At 34.8% G+C, this 17,580-nt stretch overlaps 1 protein-coding gene across 4 annotated transcripts in view; it reads left to right on the forward strand.

The window, feature by feature from the left end:
- DMD (dystrophin) overlaps window positions 1-17,580 on the forward strand; it is a 1,141,085-nt gene that overhangs the window by 872,614 nt on the left and 250,891 nt on the right. For all 4 annotated transcript variants that reach the window (XM_058829412.1, XM_058829411.1, XM_058829410.1 and 1 more), the window contains 2 exons: window positions 442-653; window positions 7,548-7,702. In XM_058829412.1, coding sequence (XP_058685395.1) covers window positions 442-653; window positions 7,548-7,702 — 367 coding nt within the window. The remainder of the gene's footprint in view (window positions 1-441; window positions 654-7,547; window positions 7,703-17,580) is intronic.

Genomic DNA, 17,580 nt, shown 5'->3' on the forward strand with positions numbered 1-17,580 from the left:
TAATTATATCTTCAATAATAAATATTTAACTGATATTATTCACGTCCCAAAGAATTTATTCTTCAGAAAATCCTAAACCTTGTGTTGGTTTGTTAAGAATGAAGGATTATTGCAGACACTTTTTCTCAAATGTGGTCCTGTTTCATAAGGGTTTTTGAGGCATGAACCTGTCATTTCTTGCTGCATATGCATTGAAACTCATGCTGTGTGTCATAATGCCATACTGTGTGACCCAGAAGAGTTTATCTGTTCTTTTTTGTTGAACTAAACTTCTACGTGATTGCAGTTTAAAAGTACACAAGTTTTCTCATATGGTCAGTTCTAGAAATATTAAAATATTATTTTTTCCTCTCTTTAAAAAACAGAATTAAAAAAAAAAAAAAGAGAAAAGGAAAAAAACTTTTGAGTAATTCAGCTTTTGTTTTTCATTTGTTTCACCAGTTGAGAAGATACAGAGCCAGTGGGATGAAGTGCACGGATACCTCCAAAGCCGGAGGCAGCAGCTTCAAGAGATGTTGAAGGATTCAACGCAGTGGCTGGAAGCAAAACGAGAAGCTGAGCAGGTTCTTGAACAAGCAAAAGCTAAGCTTGAATCATGGAAAGGAATCTCCTACACCGTGGAAGCTTTGAAAAAGCAGAACACAGAACTTAAGGTCACTACTGAGTATTAAAAGATTTCCATTAGAGTTAATGAAGTCTTTAAAGAAAATCTCCTCTAACTGTTGTCCTCTAACTGTGGACAGTGTACATTGCCAAAAATCTTCCACAGCAATCTAGAAAAAAATTAACCTGCAAAGTCTAAAATATGTGTCACATATTACAGAATATGCAATTGGTCATAACAGTCATAACAACTAGCTGTTTGATCTTGCAGGAAGAATATCTACCTTTGTAGCACAAGTATTTCACGTCTGTTCAACAACAGCCTCAGAGCACTGGTACTGCAGACTGGGAAATCCTGTAGTACTGGTGTGGCTGCCTGTGGCTGCCTGCACTGCTAATGAAGCTGTATAGATTTCCTGGAAGTAACTGAAAAAAGTCACAATTATACCAAACTAAATGGATATATTTCAGAAATCAAGCATTTTAGATTTGCCACAAGATTATCTCACCAGCTTCAACCTTGACAGGGTTATTAACTGAAAACAAAAACCCTGAAATGGCTGCTCTTGTGATTTTAGCACACATTGCCACATTATGGTGCTTAAATGGGTTAACTTGTATAGCTGAGCTGTACCTCAGCTAGAAAATATTCTCTGTTGCATCACTTTTTAAGTTTTTTGTAATGGAAACAGTCATACTTTGGTGTCATTCTTCAAGAATAAATTTTGGGAACAGCTGTTTAAGATTAATAATATCTCATTTTCTAGTTGGGGAAAACCAGGGTTTAAACCAACCAATCAATCAGCCTTCTAAGGTGACTTCTGCCTCTATGGAGAAAGAGTTACACAAGTATTTTGTGATATAGTCTCCTCTCCTGCCCACCAGATTTTTTTAGGTTTTTTTAACTCCTACCACTCAATTTTTGTTTAAAGTTTATGTTCTTAGAGCAGTCCTATTTACACAGCTGAATGGTAATGAACTGCTGTGAAGAGTTCATGTGGTAAGGTCCTCATCAAATGGTTTTGCTGCCAGAGAAAATATATGTAGAACTTCACAATTGGTTCAGTGATCTCCATCATCAGTTAGTTATTGTATTTTGAAGGAAGCGCAAAATCTGTTGGGGTTAAGTGAATGCAAAATCTATTGGGGTTTTTGCTTGCTTTTTTTTTTTTTTTTTTTTGCTTGCCTGTAAGAAGCATAAAATGTTCATTAGCTCATTGTTTTAGAGCTGAGCTGAGGTTAAGTTTTCTCATTTAAGATTGTGGCAAAAGGGTCATTGCTTGGGAAGGGTAGATTATGGTAAACAAGGGCAATCACTCACTAATGTATTGGAGAGAGTTATAGCTCATGTGTAGTAGTGTCATTCAGCATAGAGGACTCCCATTTGTCACTGTCTTCCTGCAGAGATACAGTCCTGGCATCTGCCCAGTGTTTGTTAAAAAAAAAGGAAAATCTCAACATAGTCAATGTCTCAGCTCTGCAAAGACTCAATTAACAAAAGAAACAGTTCTGTGCAAGCACTGTCTTATAGTATTGAGTGTCTTATGCTTTGAAAACAAATTACTTAACTAGAAAAGCAATTGAAAATATTGCTTTATAAATGGATTTTTGTCCACTTTTTTACAAGAGTATATGAAGTTGAGATGAGGTCCATCTAAGAGTGTATGCTTTATGAAAAAAAAATGTGGGGTTGCTTTGGATCAACATTATCCATGGAGAGAAATAAGAAGATGCCATTCTCCTCCTCCACCCCCAGAGTTCCAGAGAAAGAATAATAGTGTACTTATTCACAGAATGCATCTCTGCCTATAAACAGTTTGAGAATGTACCTATAAACACTTTGGAGACATGCAGATTCTTTTGCCTCTTACTTTAGAAACACTTGGGCTATCTGTAATCACAGCCATTCCCACCAGTCTGGATCCAATGAGATGGATGTCTTGTGTCGAGTCACAGACATTAACCTGTAATTTTAATTTCAGTGTCTCAGCTAGTCCATCTTAATTTGTGTCCTCCTGATGCTATGAACATCAACAAGCTCTACTGTTCCAGGATTGTTAACTTTCATTTTTTAGGTTTTGCCTAGCCTTTCTTCCTCAAGTCTAGAAAAAATTCATCTCTGTCTTAGAGAATAGGGAATAGGAGGGGTGGGGGAATTTATTTTCTTTTTCTTTCTTCTCCTCTTTGTGTTTTTTTCTGTGCCAGCCTTCCTAGAGGAATTATCTTTGTCTGCCAGTAATTCCTATTGTGTCAAATCCTTCATCAAAGTTTCTCAGATGTGACAGCATCAGCTGTTATGTTCATGCTTGAAATAAGGGGTCATGAAGTCTAAGGAAAATGGAATTTTTTTTTTTTTTTTTTTTTGAGTTAACAGCTTTATGTTTCTGCTGTACAGTATTAGCTAAACTGAAGGACCTAGAAATATATCAAGTTCTCAAAATAAATGCTTTCCAGGCTTCTGTGCCAAACACATATATTTTGATGTTGTCCCCTGAAGATGTAAAATAAGTAAGCTGTCTTTTGGCTTGCTGTTGCAGAGGAAGCTGAAATTTCTATTCATTTGCTTTGAGGGAAAGAGAGAGGTCAGTGCAAGACTTAATAAATTCTTTAGACATTAATTTTGTCAGCTTTGTATCTCAACACAGCTCTGTGTGAGAAAGTAGTCACCAACTGTTCTTCTGATTTTCTTGTTAAACATTGTAGGTCTGTCTAAAGAAAGCTGAATCAATGTGTAGACCCTTCTGCTCTAGGGGAACTTTTAATCAGTGCTTGTGTTAATGCACTTCTGTTAGGGCATCCTAATACATGAGTACATGGTAAACTCAGCAATACCAGCCTCTCGATTCTTATTTTTTAACAATGCCAGCATAAAACAAAATTCTATAGCTTGCTTGTATTTAGCCATTAATGTTTTTAAAATAATTTTAAAATTTTGTTTCTGACATTTAAAAGATAAAAGCAACCAGGCATAATAGCTAATAATTTAAAATATTATTAATTTTAATCAGAAATTAATTCAGAATTGAGAATTACAGCTTTTTTTTTTTTTTTTTTTTTACTTGGTATTCAAGTACTAAACTGGTGTTAGGTGTGAGGAATCAGAATATGGCAATCTGGCCAATGAGAGTCTTTCCCCATTAAACCCTGTTTTTTATTGTTCATTGGGTGATGACTGCAGATGGTTAACTCAGCAGGCTGAAGGTTATAGGTGTATAAATAGTACACAAACACACCTCAACTCCTTGCATCAACATGTCATCAGAACATAAGCTAGTGTAAAACTAGCCTTTTCCTAATAGGATATTGAGCTTCTGTTTGAATGAGAAGAAAAAAAAAAATTAATTTAAAAACCCACCAAAACCTGAAACCAAACCAAACTGCTAGGATTGACAGTTCCCTCCTTGGCTCCTTGCTTTGGTAGGAGATAGTGAGGCATCTTTCCTCCCTCTGTGCAACTTCATTTGGGATAGCCAAAGTGAAGACCAAGAAGGATGGACACAATGTTTTATTAATTTCCTTCATTGACCAGTTATTTCTCCGTCTAAAAAAGAAATTAAATAGCAACCTGATTACATCCCCTGTCCTGCTGGGACCCAAAAGGCCAGGTAGCCTTCCACTGGCAGAGCCCAGGGTTTGAAATTTATGTCCTGAATTTGTGAATAAGACTGAGGCTGCCTTTGCTTGCCTTTCTTGCAGCATAGGAACACACTAGGGACCCTTTTGCCATTCCCTGTGTACCAGGATGAGGAACAAAATCAGCATTTTGTGGGTTTTTATTATTCCAGGGCTGACAGTGTACTGCTTTGATTTCACTAAAACAATTATGTTCATTTTATTGACAATGTTGCAAACACCAAATTAGAATTCCTTGATTAAAAAAATAAATTCTTTAAGTATATAAATAAAACATGCTGCAGATATACAGAAAAAAGACAGAAAGTCTGATTTTCCAGATTTGTGATATATACACAGAACTGGATGGTGTTGTACATACATATTGCTATATTTGAACTACTGTGTATCATTGATTTTGTTCCACTGGGCAATCCTGGGATAAAATAAAGTGCAGCTCTGATTTCATTACTTGTTTTTAATCAAGGGCTCTTAATTGCACAGGCTTTATTCCTAATAGCATCAACTAGTCTCTTCTAATCAAAAATTATAAATAAATTTATACCTAAGTAACATGATAAATGCACAGCCTTAATTCTTTAAGCCTTTTAATAAACTCAGAAAACACCAGTGATAACACAGGCAAAACAAAGAGAATGCTTTAAATAGAATGCCAGAAAGAAATTAGGGTAATGTAGCACTTTCCTTTAAAAAGAAAAGAACAAATGTGGTCTCAAATAGCTAAAAGATAAATGAGGCCTAAATACACAAAAGGGAAAAGAGGAAACAAAAAAACCACAAACTATGAGTGTAATTCTGAAGTATACATTGCAGTCATGTAGGAGGACAGGTTAATGGGCATAGACAGGTAAAACTTGTACCCCAACACTTTGTTCTCAGTGTCTGCACACAGAGCAAAGTTGAAGCATGCACTCCTCAAAGCTGTTGAAAACTCACATATCAATTTCCAGTAAAACAGAAAATACAAATAGTTTCCATCACCAAAGCTCTCTATATTCATAATTTCTTTCCTAAGTGATGACCTCGTGTCGTAGTGTCAGGAAGCTAATGGATTAATGTTGAAGTTAATGGTGAGAACACCACCTTTGGAAATAACCTTGTAATGGATCCTCACATATTTTTTTATTATAAAACAAGGATTCAAATATTTTAGAAAGTCAATTTTATATACATGGGTCTGGGAAAAAATATCTTATTTTCCAAATAAAATTTGCAGACCATTAATTTACAATGCAGGCAAGATGTTATGGTAACTTTTCTATATAAAGCAGTGAACAGTCATTGTGCTGTGATCCTTTGGCTGAGAATAAAAATTACCTGCATGCCTGTGTAATTTTAAACAAAGAGAGGTAGGGTAAAATAAAGAAAAAAAGACCTAAATGTAGAATAGATACTTTCTATATAAAATCTACAAAACTGAAATGGTAATTACTGTAGAATTTATTTACTATTTAGTATTTTATGTATATATTATTATGTTTATGTAAACATGAAAATTTGTGTATTTGTTGTATATCATTCTGGCAGGAAAGGAGCTCAATTGGAAAACTGTTTCCAAAACAACCACGTCTGTATCTTCCTCAAAGAAATAGTAGTGTTTCTACAAAATTATCTAGATCTCCTTACTTAGCAAAGAGAAATTTCTTTTAAAAATTGTCTAGACAGCTTCATCTTACATGAGCTTAACCAGAACATGTTCAGATGGTTTTCAGGATCGGGGGTTTGTAGGCTCCTCCTAATGTTTGGTTGGTAGAAAGAGGATCCCTTGTTCAAAACAGATAAACAAGGTGTTGTCTGGTGCCCAGTAACAGAGGCACTTGCCCTGTCACAAAGAATAGCACAGGAAAGGGGGGAAGTGCCCGTTTGCAGTTTTAAGTTATGGAAAGAACCCAGAGGTGCTGAAGTAGCCTTTTAACAGAAAAGAGTTTGGGGGAAATATTGAACACCACCCACCTGCCCAAAAACTTCATTTGGACCCTATTCAAAGAGCAAGTGCGTTTTAGTCCCAGTCTAAATCAAAATGAGTTTAAAGACCTTCTGAGATTAAAACATAAATGCATAAAATATTTAACATTTATCTATTTTTACTTATTATTTACAGTCCTTCACTAGGGATTGCAAGTAAGTTCAGCTCTATGTAAAGAATTCCTTATCTGAGTCAAAACAAGCTTTCAAAAGGAATACCGCTCTAGGAGAAAGAAGGGAAAACTATTTTTTTCTCTACAGGCCTTTCCTGATTTATGTAATAAAGCAAAACAATAAAGACAGTTGAGTCTTACTGTTTGTTGTCAATAGCTTCAAATGTTTACATGCAACTTACTATTTCTATTTCCAAACTGTTTTTCAACTTGTATGGTCCATTTTTTTTGGCTAGTTGGAGTCTGTTTAGTACAGAAGTACAAGTAGGCAATCAATTAACCTTGCTCTTTCATTTTGTTGTTACACATTATGGATTAAATACACAGCTTCAGTGCATTTATATGGAAATTTGCTCTGAGAGAAAGACTAACAGGAAAGATGCATGGGAGCTGGCTGCTGGCTGAGTGACTATTCTGGATTTCCTGGCTTGCTTCTGCAGTGAGGCAGCTGGTCTAGGTGGAGAGGAGAAAAGAAAGGAGAGGAGAAAGTGGAGAGGAAAGGGGGAAACAAAGGATGACCAAAATTAAAAAAGCTTTTTAGTATTAAGCGTAAATTAACATTATAAAGATATGGATAGGCTTACCAGTAGTTATTTTGCTGTATTGCAGATTTAGTGCTGTTCCAGTAGATGGCACTAATTACATAAACAATTTGCTAAAATGAACTACATTTTTTTTAAAAAACAACCTGAAAGCACAGGTATTAATTGTCCAAATCAGTATTATTTCACAGTATAAAAAAGAAAATTAGTCCGAATATATGATTTCACTATATTTTCTCCTTCAATATTCAATGTCACAAATAATTGTAGTTTCCATAATGCACAGTAATCCATCCATCCATCCATCTATTTGTGTCTCAGAAAAGAATAATCAACATTCTAATCAGTGGTTATCAATTTCAGCTGTCATGTCTCCTCCACTATTTAAAAGTCGGTTGCTTGGTCCTCTCAGTTTAGAAGTAGTTCTTTGGTCTTATGACTAAAAGAATTTAAAACATTTAGAAAGACTGATTTTCATTTCCAGTGAATCTGAGCAAGTATTTTTTTTCTTTTTTTCCTTCATTTTATACAGGTGGTGTAAGTTACTCAACTCCTTTTCTAATAACCATGCAATGTATGTGAACATTAGTGTTGTTCTGAGGATTATTCTTTCCTTCTCTTTTTAATTCAGCAATTCTCAAAAGAAATACGACAATGGCAAATAAATGTAGATGTGGCAAATGATATGGCCCTTAAGCTGCTCCGTGATTATTCAGCAGATGACACCAGGAATGTACAACTGATGACAGACAGTATTAATGCATCGTGGGCTGCCATTAATAAAAGGTAGGATATAAATTCTGCTATTAGTTTTGTTGTTGCTCTCCATTAACATTCGTTGTCCAGCTGCAGTTGGAAATTATAGAAGATGGAACTTTTGCAAATGACGTGACTGTAGTGATCATGACTCTTCTGTAGAATATTTCTTTTAAATATGTCTTTGGAATAGCATTTAATTATCGCAAATAAAATATAGCTTCCTGCCAATTGTCCTCTGCTATAAACAGCAGCCAACTAACTAAAGCTGATAGGTTGTATTTCAAGTATTTAAAATTGTTTCATATATCTGTACTATCTCCACATCACAATCACAATACTGATTCTGGCTCATAAACCAAATCTGAAAATGACAGACATATCCTATTGAAGCAAAGTGTCCTATTGAAGCAGGTTCAAAGTAGAAATGTTATCCTGTATCTTTGAAGAAAATCTCTAGTCAAGAAAATTTAATAAAAAATCCTTGACCACTTTCTTGTTTACATTTTGTAGTCTTTCAGTGTTTGGTTTAGATAACAATTCCTTATTAAAAACAATTTTTTTTTTACAGCTTGCCAACAAATTGTGAATCATCTAATTTGCAATCTATAAGATTATAACATATTGCCATAAAAATTACTTTCTTTATAATAATAAAAAAGTTTTAAATCACTGCACATAAGATTAGATAAGTAAAAATTATATGAAAGTTGTTTTAATCAGTATCTTGGATTAAGCTTTATAGTTTATAACAGAAACTATAAATTAATTAGATCTTAACATGTTTTTAATTAAAGTCTATGAACAAGGCCAGAGAAGTCAGTTTAGCTAAATATGTAGTAAATTCAGTAGATCTTCTCACATAATGGTGGTTACCATGATGACTACAGAAGTTTAATATCACTATTTGTTTATTTTGATGGTCATATGAATGAGTCACTTTAGTAGCATTTTCCTGAAACAAACTTACAACTGACTTAAAACCCTGTTTAAATGAGAAAAGCAATACTCTTGATCTCCACTAAAAGAAAGACACACAGTAATCTGAAAGCTTTTTATTTTTAACTAAACTGAGATTTTAGTATAAACATTCCATTTATACCTGTTTGCATTTCTCCTGTTATAGAAATAGTTGTTTTAGCTTTATTAGAAGTAGCCATATATTTAGGAAATAATGTTTTGCTCACTGTGGCCTGAGAGAGAGTTTGGGGAACTGTCTGTTGCTGGATGAGTCTAATGCTCAAAACCATTCCCCATGAGTAGATACAATCAGCAGCTGGAAAGGATTAGATGTGAGAACCAAAGGAAAGTTCTTCTGTCTGTATTTAGAACTACAACCCTTGCATGGTGAGGAGTCCAGGATATGTGTGTAGCTGCTGTGGCTGCTCTGCACTAATTGTGGCCAAGGGTGCATTTTTAAATTTGTTAATGCCTCAGCACAAGCCCTGGTGTGTCTAATGTTGCCCAAAGGTGAGAATTGCCATTTTTGCATGGGCTCTGCCAAGTACTAGGCTGAGAGAGAGTACAAATTCTTCAAAACACATTCCTTGCAAGCTTCTATAAAATGCACAAAGGTGTTAGATGAATTACTATAGTAAATATTTTTTATCTAAGAAGAGACCTGCTTAGATGACTGAGTTGCCATTTCCCTTAAAGAAGTACAAAAGGATAGGAATAAATACGAACTGTAAAATGAGTATCCTAGTTTTTATTGTATGATGTTGTTGCATTTCTAATATATTTTTAATTTTGTCTTTTGCAAACAGCTTTTGTAACACTTGTCATGGTTTGGGAACTTGAAAAAGCAGCATGCTGCAAGCAGTAGTTGATAAGCTTCTCTAAGGGCTGGAGCACATTTTTGTTGGTCTTTTGTGAGACATTGATAAATATGGACATACTGAGGCATCAAGTCAGCACAAGACTTTTACTTGGAAAATTTTCTGTGCATGTAGATTTTTTAGGTTTCTTTGAAGCACTAGTCAGGCATTTTGCTCATGCAGCAGCTCCTGAGTGAGGTCTTGAAAAAGTATCCTAGATTTCTGGAGGGATTTAAAAACATGCAGATGTGAGACTTAGGGACATGGTTTAGAGGTGGCTTTGGAAGCTTTGGGTTAATGGTTTAACTTGATGATCTCAGAGGTCTTTTCCAACCTAAATGATTCTGTGATTCCTTTGTTAAACAACCCTGTCGAAAGACATAATGAAATCTATGGGCTTTTGGATGATTTAAATGCCAATTTGTTGTGTTTTTTTGAGGAGATTTCACTTTGGATTTTTTTTCCCCTCCTTCTATGCTTCGACTCCAGCTTTCAGGTTATTGCATAGAGAAATAAAAAATGGGGAAGGTGTTATGGTTTTGGGGATATTTTGAACTGTAAGAGAATATTTATTATATAAGTAGAAAGTAGAATATAAGTAGAAAGGAGACATGTTTTGTCACAGTCTTCAAGAAAAGCTGGTTTCCATTCAGATATGTATGCAATGATTTCAGATATATCCGTGTGTTATTTTCATCTAAACAATGAATAGTGCTCTGATGACTTGGTCACCTCACAGTGGTAGTAGAAATAGATTCTAAATTATGTTCTTGACCAGTATTTTTCAAGCAGTTTTATCACTTTTTATGCATATCTTAAGTGCCAAGAGGAAGTATGTAGCTGAAGATTTTGCTTTCTCTCTATATATTGCCAAGTTAAATGGACCAAATATTTTGTGAATATTTTCTTTTAAAAATTAAAACTGAGAGTTGCTTGCATTGTTTTGAACTGTTTTTTCTTAAACCTGTTATTAATATCAGAGTTGTGTGTCAGTGTAAAAAAAAAAAGTGAAACCTTTTCCATGAACAAGTTTACTGAGGCAACAGGCAAGCTAGCAGTAGTAAAATTCCACTTTGCCTGTTAGTAACAGTTGCCAAAGGAAGTACTTCAGTCATTAAGGCAACATCTGCTAGCTTGTGTTTTGTTTTGCTTAAGTAGATTTGCAGCTGATTGCTGTGTGTTTACCCTTTGCCTTACTGTTGTGTTTTACAACACTGAGCTATAACCAGTACCTCTCTAGGTCCTTTAAGAGACAAGCTGGTGAATGCTGGATGGCTGCTTCCCTTTTTTACACCTGACACTTTTTCATTTTTACTTTTGTTGTTGGTACTGCAAAGGTACACTAAAAAGCACATAACAAAGCACTTGGGAAGAAGCCAGACTGACTTGTAAACAGGCCTCTTCTCTTGAAGAGCCATTGACTTTCCAAGAAATAGCCACATTATTTAAGCTAAAGCAATTAAAGAAAATGTGATCTCTATTGCTTGCATTAAGAAAAATAAATCCTAACAGATGAAGTCTTCCCAAGAGGGAAAAAAGTGCAATGATAGAAGCAACCATTAGAAATTTGCTATATAAAAAAAATGTTTGTTATAGTAGTATTATGTTACTTACTCCTTTTGTGGAGGACACACATTTTTTGTGACTTACCATTAAAAAACATCAACAGTTGCTTGTATTTTCCTTTCCTGTGAATCAAATAAATGTGGATTATCATTAGCTTAAACATTAAACTAAAAATGGACTTAGATCTTTCTTAAATGGAGTGTCTATTATGAAAATAATTGTATAACATGCTCCAAGAATTGTTTAGGATTCCAAACCACCACTGTGTAATAGATATCTTCAGATATTCACATCACCCAACAGTTCCTGTGGCCAAGCTCAAGGGAGCTCAGGCCAGGCAGCAGGTGTTGGGAGCTTTCACTGCTCAAGCATTTTGGCTCCTGAGACAATATAGACACACCACAATCTAAACAAAAAAAGTAACTTTCTTTTCCCCACTACAAGGTATGAACAGTGAAAAATCAGTGTGAGGAGAGGCAAGGAGATGTGTTTCTAAACCTGTTTGAAACACCTGAGGTACCAATTCCCATGTTTAACTAAGAGTGGTGTTAATTCTCTAATGCAGGCAGTTGTATAAACACCTCGATTTTGTGCATCAGCTGGATAGTGTAAATGTAAATGGCCAAACAAACTAAGGACATAAACAGTACAAAAGTGTGATGTGTATCTCCTTCATACGTAAATGCCTAACAAAAGAGTAATTCTAAGTGTGAAAAATGTCATCATCTAGATTTAGTCCTTCAGCAGCAAACTATTCCTAATCAACTGTTGCTTGTTGTAAATATACAAATATTAGAATGTAACCTTTATCTGTACATTAATTTTGTAAGTATAATTTTGTGACCTGCACAGAAAGAGCTCAATCATTCTGCTGGAGACAGCTTTTCTTAATATACTGTACCCATCCTAACACTACTTTATGTTCCTTGGGGAAGTAATCACATTTGCTTTACAGTTGTATTGCATTCTGGGTGAGAAAAACTGCATTTACACAGCAGCAGCAGCTGCCAGAAGTGTGAATTTTATTTATACTGAAGATTCATAGTTGGTTCCATTATCTAGACTGTATCTAAGAGCCATCTCTGGAAAGCTTATTTGCTCTTTTTGGCTTGGATTGCTCAAGTCAAGCAGCAAAGAATTCACAATCTCCAAGCAAGCTCATCCTTTCCCTCTTCACTCTCTGGCTGTTTTGAAGCTTGGTTTGTATTCCTAAAATCTGTACAGAACCTGAGTATGAGCAGCTCCAAAAACTCCTCGTGCAGGCACACTTTGTGGCCATGGGAATCTTGTTTACTTGAGAAGTCTGTTTGCATATCTGTGCCTGCAGTTGTTGTCCTGGCTATAGAGCTCCATTCATGGGGGTGTGAGCAAGAAATCCTGAAAATGTGACTTTAGACAAAAAACGTCATTTTCTAATGTAAATTTATTTTTCCCCCAAAAAAATACTATGATAATTTTCATTTTTATCATCATTCTGTGGTGATTGGTTTTCAACATAATATTGTCGGGCTCAAAGAAGAAGACTACTTCTTTACAACAAATATATCATGCTGAAGCTTGTTATTTGCACCTGTTTAGCAATGGATTCTAATGTAAAATTGCAAAGTCTGGGGGAAAATATTGTAATTGTAGGGCAATTATTTTGTTTTGTGAGAGATATTGATAATACATCTATCTTTGTTGCCTATACTATTTAAGGAAGAAATTCTCAGTCTAGATGTTTGTCAGATGCTGCCTTTGGGAACTTCTCTTGGTATGAAATCTTTAAGAAATATTTCTTCAGTAAAACTAGCCACACTGAATGAAAGTGAATCTCTGTAACCTGAGGTATAACAGTTGAGATTATGTCAAGGAACAAATAATTTTATATATCAACATGTTTATTCTGAAGAACTAATGAATCTGTGCTGACTATTATTTTGAATAAAATAGGCAAAGTTTTCAAAAAACATTTAACCTGGAACTATTCTGAAAAGTCTGAATTTTATACAGTGTCCTCATGTCTTTTTTATTTGAGAAGTGGGCATAAGAAGCCTTTCATTTTCATGAAACTAATTTCTCAGCAAAGCACTCCACACTTCTCCGAAGTTACTCTCCAGCAGAGTTAGAAAACTCTAAAGAAAAGCTCTATATTTACTGCTTGTAATGCAAAAATGTTAAACCTTTTGCTTTTAGAATATGGATGTCTTTAAAGTTACTTAAGAGTTGTTCTCCAACAAGAGATTTAAGTATCTTTTGCTTTCTTTGTTCCATTGTGTTTCCTTTATTTTAAATCCTCAGAAAAGGACTTTAAGAAGGGTGGGAATGGCAAAGTTTAGATGCTTTGATTTTAATTTGTTATGTTTTTTGGTTTATGTTTTACTTATATAATTTTTTAATATATCCATTTTTAAAAGCACACCTAAAACAGAATTTGGTACAGCAGGATTATTTTATGATAATAGATAAAAGAGCAGTAACGTATTTGAAAGACATTCTACTAACTGCCTGCAATCTCAAGCAAATATTTAGGTATAAAATATAATATCAATCTTACCAGCAATGGCATCAGTTGACAATGCTTTGCTATTTTTTCTTCTTAATATCCCTCAGAATGATGACATTTCATCACATATAAGAAAAAAATTGTAAAAAGAAGTAAATGAAGCTGCCAGATGAAGTTCATGTAATCAGGAGATCTAGAAAATCATCTTAGCCACTTATATTCTAGTTTTATCTTTGTTCTCCACTCAGCACTTTTTTATACAGTTCTGACATCATATCCAAGATGAGAATTCAATTGGTGTTAGTGAATGTTTTTGGTTTAATTTTTGAGAGGATAGTCTTGGTTATGCTTTCCAAATGCTGTTAGGATGCACTGAAAAGGCAGTGCTACCCAGAATACTGTGTGATTCATCATTTCCACCTTTGTGAACATATTCCTATGATTTTTGAGAAAGTCTTTGACAATTATAAAAAGGAAAGAGTTCTTGAGTTATTTCAGGAAAGACTAGCACCAGTATTTGACAAAGGGATCTATGGATCCTTGTGATTTCAGGGATGAGTTTCTTAAAAGTTTTAACATGAGTCTAAAGTAACTAAATTTTCTCACCACTTGAATATATCTACAGACTATAGACATATTCAAGTGGACTATATATAGTGTAATACCTTTATCTCTTCCAGAAAAGCGATAGATCATCTGTAGGTCTGCTAAGTCCTCCCACAGACAAGCAAAAATGACCTCATAGCAAAAAGTGTTGCTGTTTTTAAATGAAATGCCTGGCTTTTTTCTGTTCCACAAAGGATTTGCTCAGATTTCTAGACACCATGAATTCAGCTCATTGTTTTGAATTTTAAATCACAGAATCATAGAATATTCTGAGGTATGGTACCCAGGTCTTAAGTGAATGGCCCATACAGAGATGGAACCCATGACCTTGGTGTCACTAACACAATGCTCTAATTATAGCCCAGTGTTAATGATTTAATTGTACACAATTTAAAAAAGGAGAATAGGACTGGTATCTTGCAGCAAGGCCACCAGTTACCAACAGTGTGAGCAAGTTACCAACAGAAACTAAAGAGGAAATTTTTTAAGAATACCGTTCCTTACTTCTTAGACACTTGCTATTTCTTTTTTTCTTTCCCTCATTCTTGGTTTTTATTTTGGTCTTGATTAAAACAAAATTCTGTTTCTTGGTTCATAGTTACTGTGTGTTAATTGCTCTTTACTCCTTTCTGGTGAAAATTAGGACAGTTCTGGTGTTAACTGGACAAAATCATTAAATAGTTTATGGAACAGAATTCTAGAGTGAGAGCAGTTTTGTGGCCAAACTTGAATCATAATGGAAGCTCAAAGTGGGCATATCAAAGAAATGCTCTATTTCAGAAATCTTCCTCTTTTACATATACAGGAGAAGAAGGAGGAGCAAGGTATGAAAGAAGAATAAGTTTGATGTGTGAAGGAACAGAAATGTCAATTTTTGTTCCCATTCCATTAGAACATTAAGACAAATGTGTTGTTCTTTCTCTTAAAGGTGAGGTTTTTCTGAAGTAATTAGAAAATTTTAGTTTCTGTTTGAACAAGAACAGAAGCTAATGCTCTGTGCCCTGAAAGTCTAACCTTAAATATATTTTCTATTAGTCTGTAGATAAATTAACAAACTGTAGCAAACTGATTATTGCTCTCATCCAAAGCTCATAGAACAAATTAATGTCTTTCCAGTCCACTCAATAGACTTCTTATCAGGCTTCATGTCCTTTAACACAAACTGAACAGAAATTAATAAAACTGATGGACTAGCAGAGTGCAAAGAAAAGGAATTTGACCTTAGTTGTCATGTTTTGTTTGCATTGTTTTTCTTGTGATAGCTTTTTTTTTTTTTTCCCCTGGTGTTTTCCCTGTATTTTTGTATTTCTTCAGCTGCTGTGCAGGCAGTTTAAGATTTCCCCTCGCTGGCTTGTCAGTCATGCTTGAAACTGAGGATAATTCAGTCTGCTATCAAATGCTTAGTCTCTCTGGAAGTTACCCCCAAATGTGTCAAGTTGACAACAGCAGTGCTTGCCTTTTTTGTGTGGATGTTGTTTAGCTATGACTGAAATTTCAGTTACATGTTTTCGCGTAAAGTCACAAAGAAATCAACAAATAATGAGTCTCCATTATTCCTGATAAGGTTCATTGGTACAGGAGGCTGATGGCTGTGGCTCTTGCTGACCAAGGCAGAGATCTGGGGAAGTGGCAATACAGAGGGCAGATTGGAAAGCAGTACAATTAGCTATATGCTGAATAATAATCTGAAAACTAATCTGAATAAATTTGCCATTTTGCTTTTCATAACTTTTTCCCAGTGGTTCATTACTGCACTTAATACCACCTTTTACTACTCCCTTGGAAAGGGCCCCTAATGCTCAGGGTTGAACATTATTTACATTGACTACATTATATACTCTCAATCTCAGTTTTGTTTTATTCAAGAGGTTTCTGTAACAAAACTTTGCATCCTTGACTTGCTTCCCAAATAGCAGCTTGTAAAGAGGTTATGATATACTTTATGGATTTCTTTTCATAAGCTGAAGTAAAGCTGAATCACCAGTTAAACTGATGAATGCATCAGTTATGTGTTCATTTCCATTACTAAAATTTGGAAAGTGGTTTTAGAACAGGTAGACATATGTTGCAGAAAAGAAATGCATTGCCTCAGATGTTGGATAAACTATCTGTAATATATAGAAGATACTTGAGTGAGTACAGGTACTTGCAGTGACTACAAAATGACAGATCTCAATCTAAATTAAGTATCTTTTTAATGTAAATACCTGGTAACTATTTCAAAAATCATTAAAGAAGGAAGGAAACATTGCAAATCACGCACTATTTAAGAGAAGGATTTGGATGACTCTGCCAGAATTGTGTGTGAGCACATGAAGTTTCAGGTTTTGTCTCTTGTCTCTTCATAGAAGAATAGTCAGACTCCCTCACTCCCAGACTTAGAGTTTTGGTGTATTTATGTCTCTCTCCACTCTGTTAAATCATCCAGAATTGTTGTTTGAAGGGTTATGATTTCTTCTGCTAAGAATTTTTGTCTTTGAAATTCATCCAAAAAAGAACTGAGGTAGAACTATCAGAGATCATCCCGTTTCCTTTGAAGTCAGCTGAAGGTTAGCCATTCATCCTCAGTGGAGTCAGGATTTTCTCTGTAAGGCTTTTGTATCAAACACATACTGAAGTTCTGTTGGAATGAGAATGAGTTGAACACCATCTGAATTTGCTGAACTGGGCTCTGGAAATTCACTACTTAATTATTTATATTTGCATGATCCTGAGGAACAGAACTAGAGCTGTAGTTTCTTTCCATGTTATTGAATCTGCATAATAATAAATTATTTGTATTTCTCAGTATTTTTCATATTACCTCCGGTTGCAATTCCTGATGTTTTACCATCTTTCTGCAGCAGATCTATTTTAATCAGATTATCTTCTTATAGTAGAGAACTTATTCTATATTTAGGTTTTCCATCAGAGTCTAAAACCTCCTGAAGAGTAAAAAATAAATGTATAAGATATGGAGTGGTTCTTTGCAACTAATTTTTTTTTTTTATTGCATTGTATAAATATAAGAGGCAGTAGGCAGGCTGCCTTTGTTCCTTCTTACTCAGATGCTAACCAGTTTTGGTTACCAGCTGCTTCTGACCTGAATTGTACAGAGCTTCTTTGTTGGTTTTTTCTGGTTAGCATTTTATGCTTGTTAAAATATGTTAACAGAATACATGTTTTAAAATATATTGAGTCAGTCTGATCTGTCAGCATCTTTGTGTAATGTGAGTACTACTTGAGGCCCATGTTTTAGAGGGGAAAAAATAATGTGTGTGTTTATCTAAGTGTTTATTTAGTGTTACTTAATATGATGCATGGTACAATAAGAGCTGTAAGTGCTGCCAGACAAGTTTTCCAGCCTGGGAATTGAGTCCTCTTTCTCTTGCATGGTAACAAATCACTTTTTTGCTAGGCCATGGAGTTCAGCCCTCAGAGGCTGATGCTCCAAA

Source organism: Poecile atricapillus, chromosome 1 (genome assembly GCF_030490865.1).
Source record: "Poecile atricapillus isolate bPoeAtr1 chromosome 1, bPoeAtr1.hap1, whole genome shotgun sequence".
In the NCBI taxonomy this organism is placed as follows: domain Eukaryota; kingdom Metazoa; phylum Chordata; class Aves; order Passeriformes; family Paridae; genus Poecile; species Poecile atricapillus.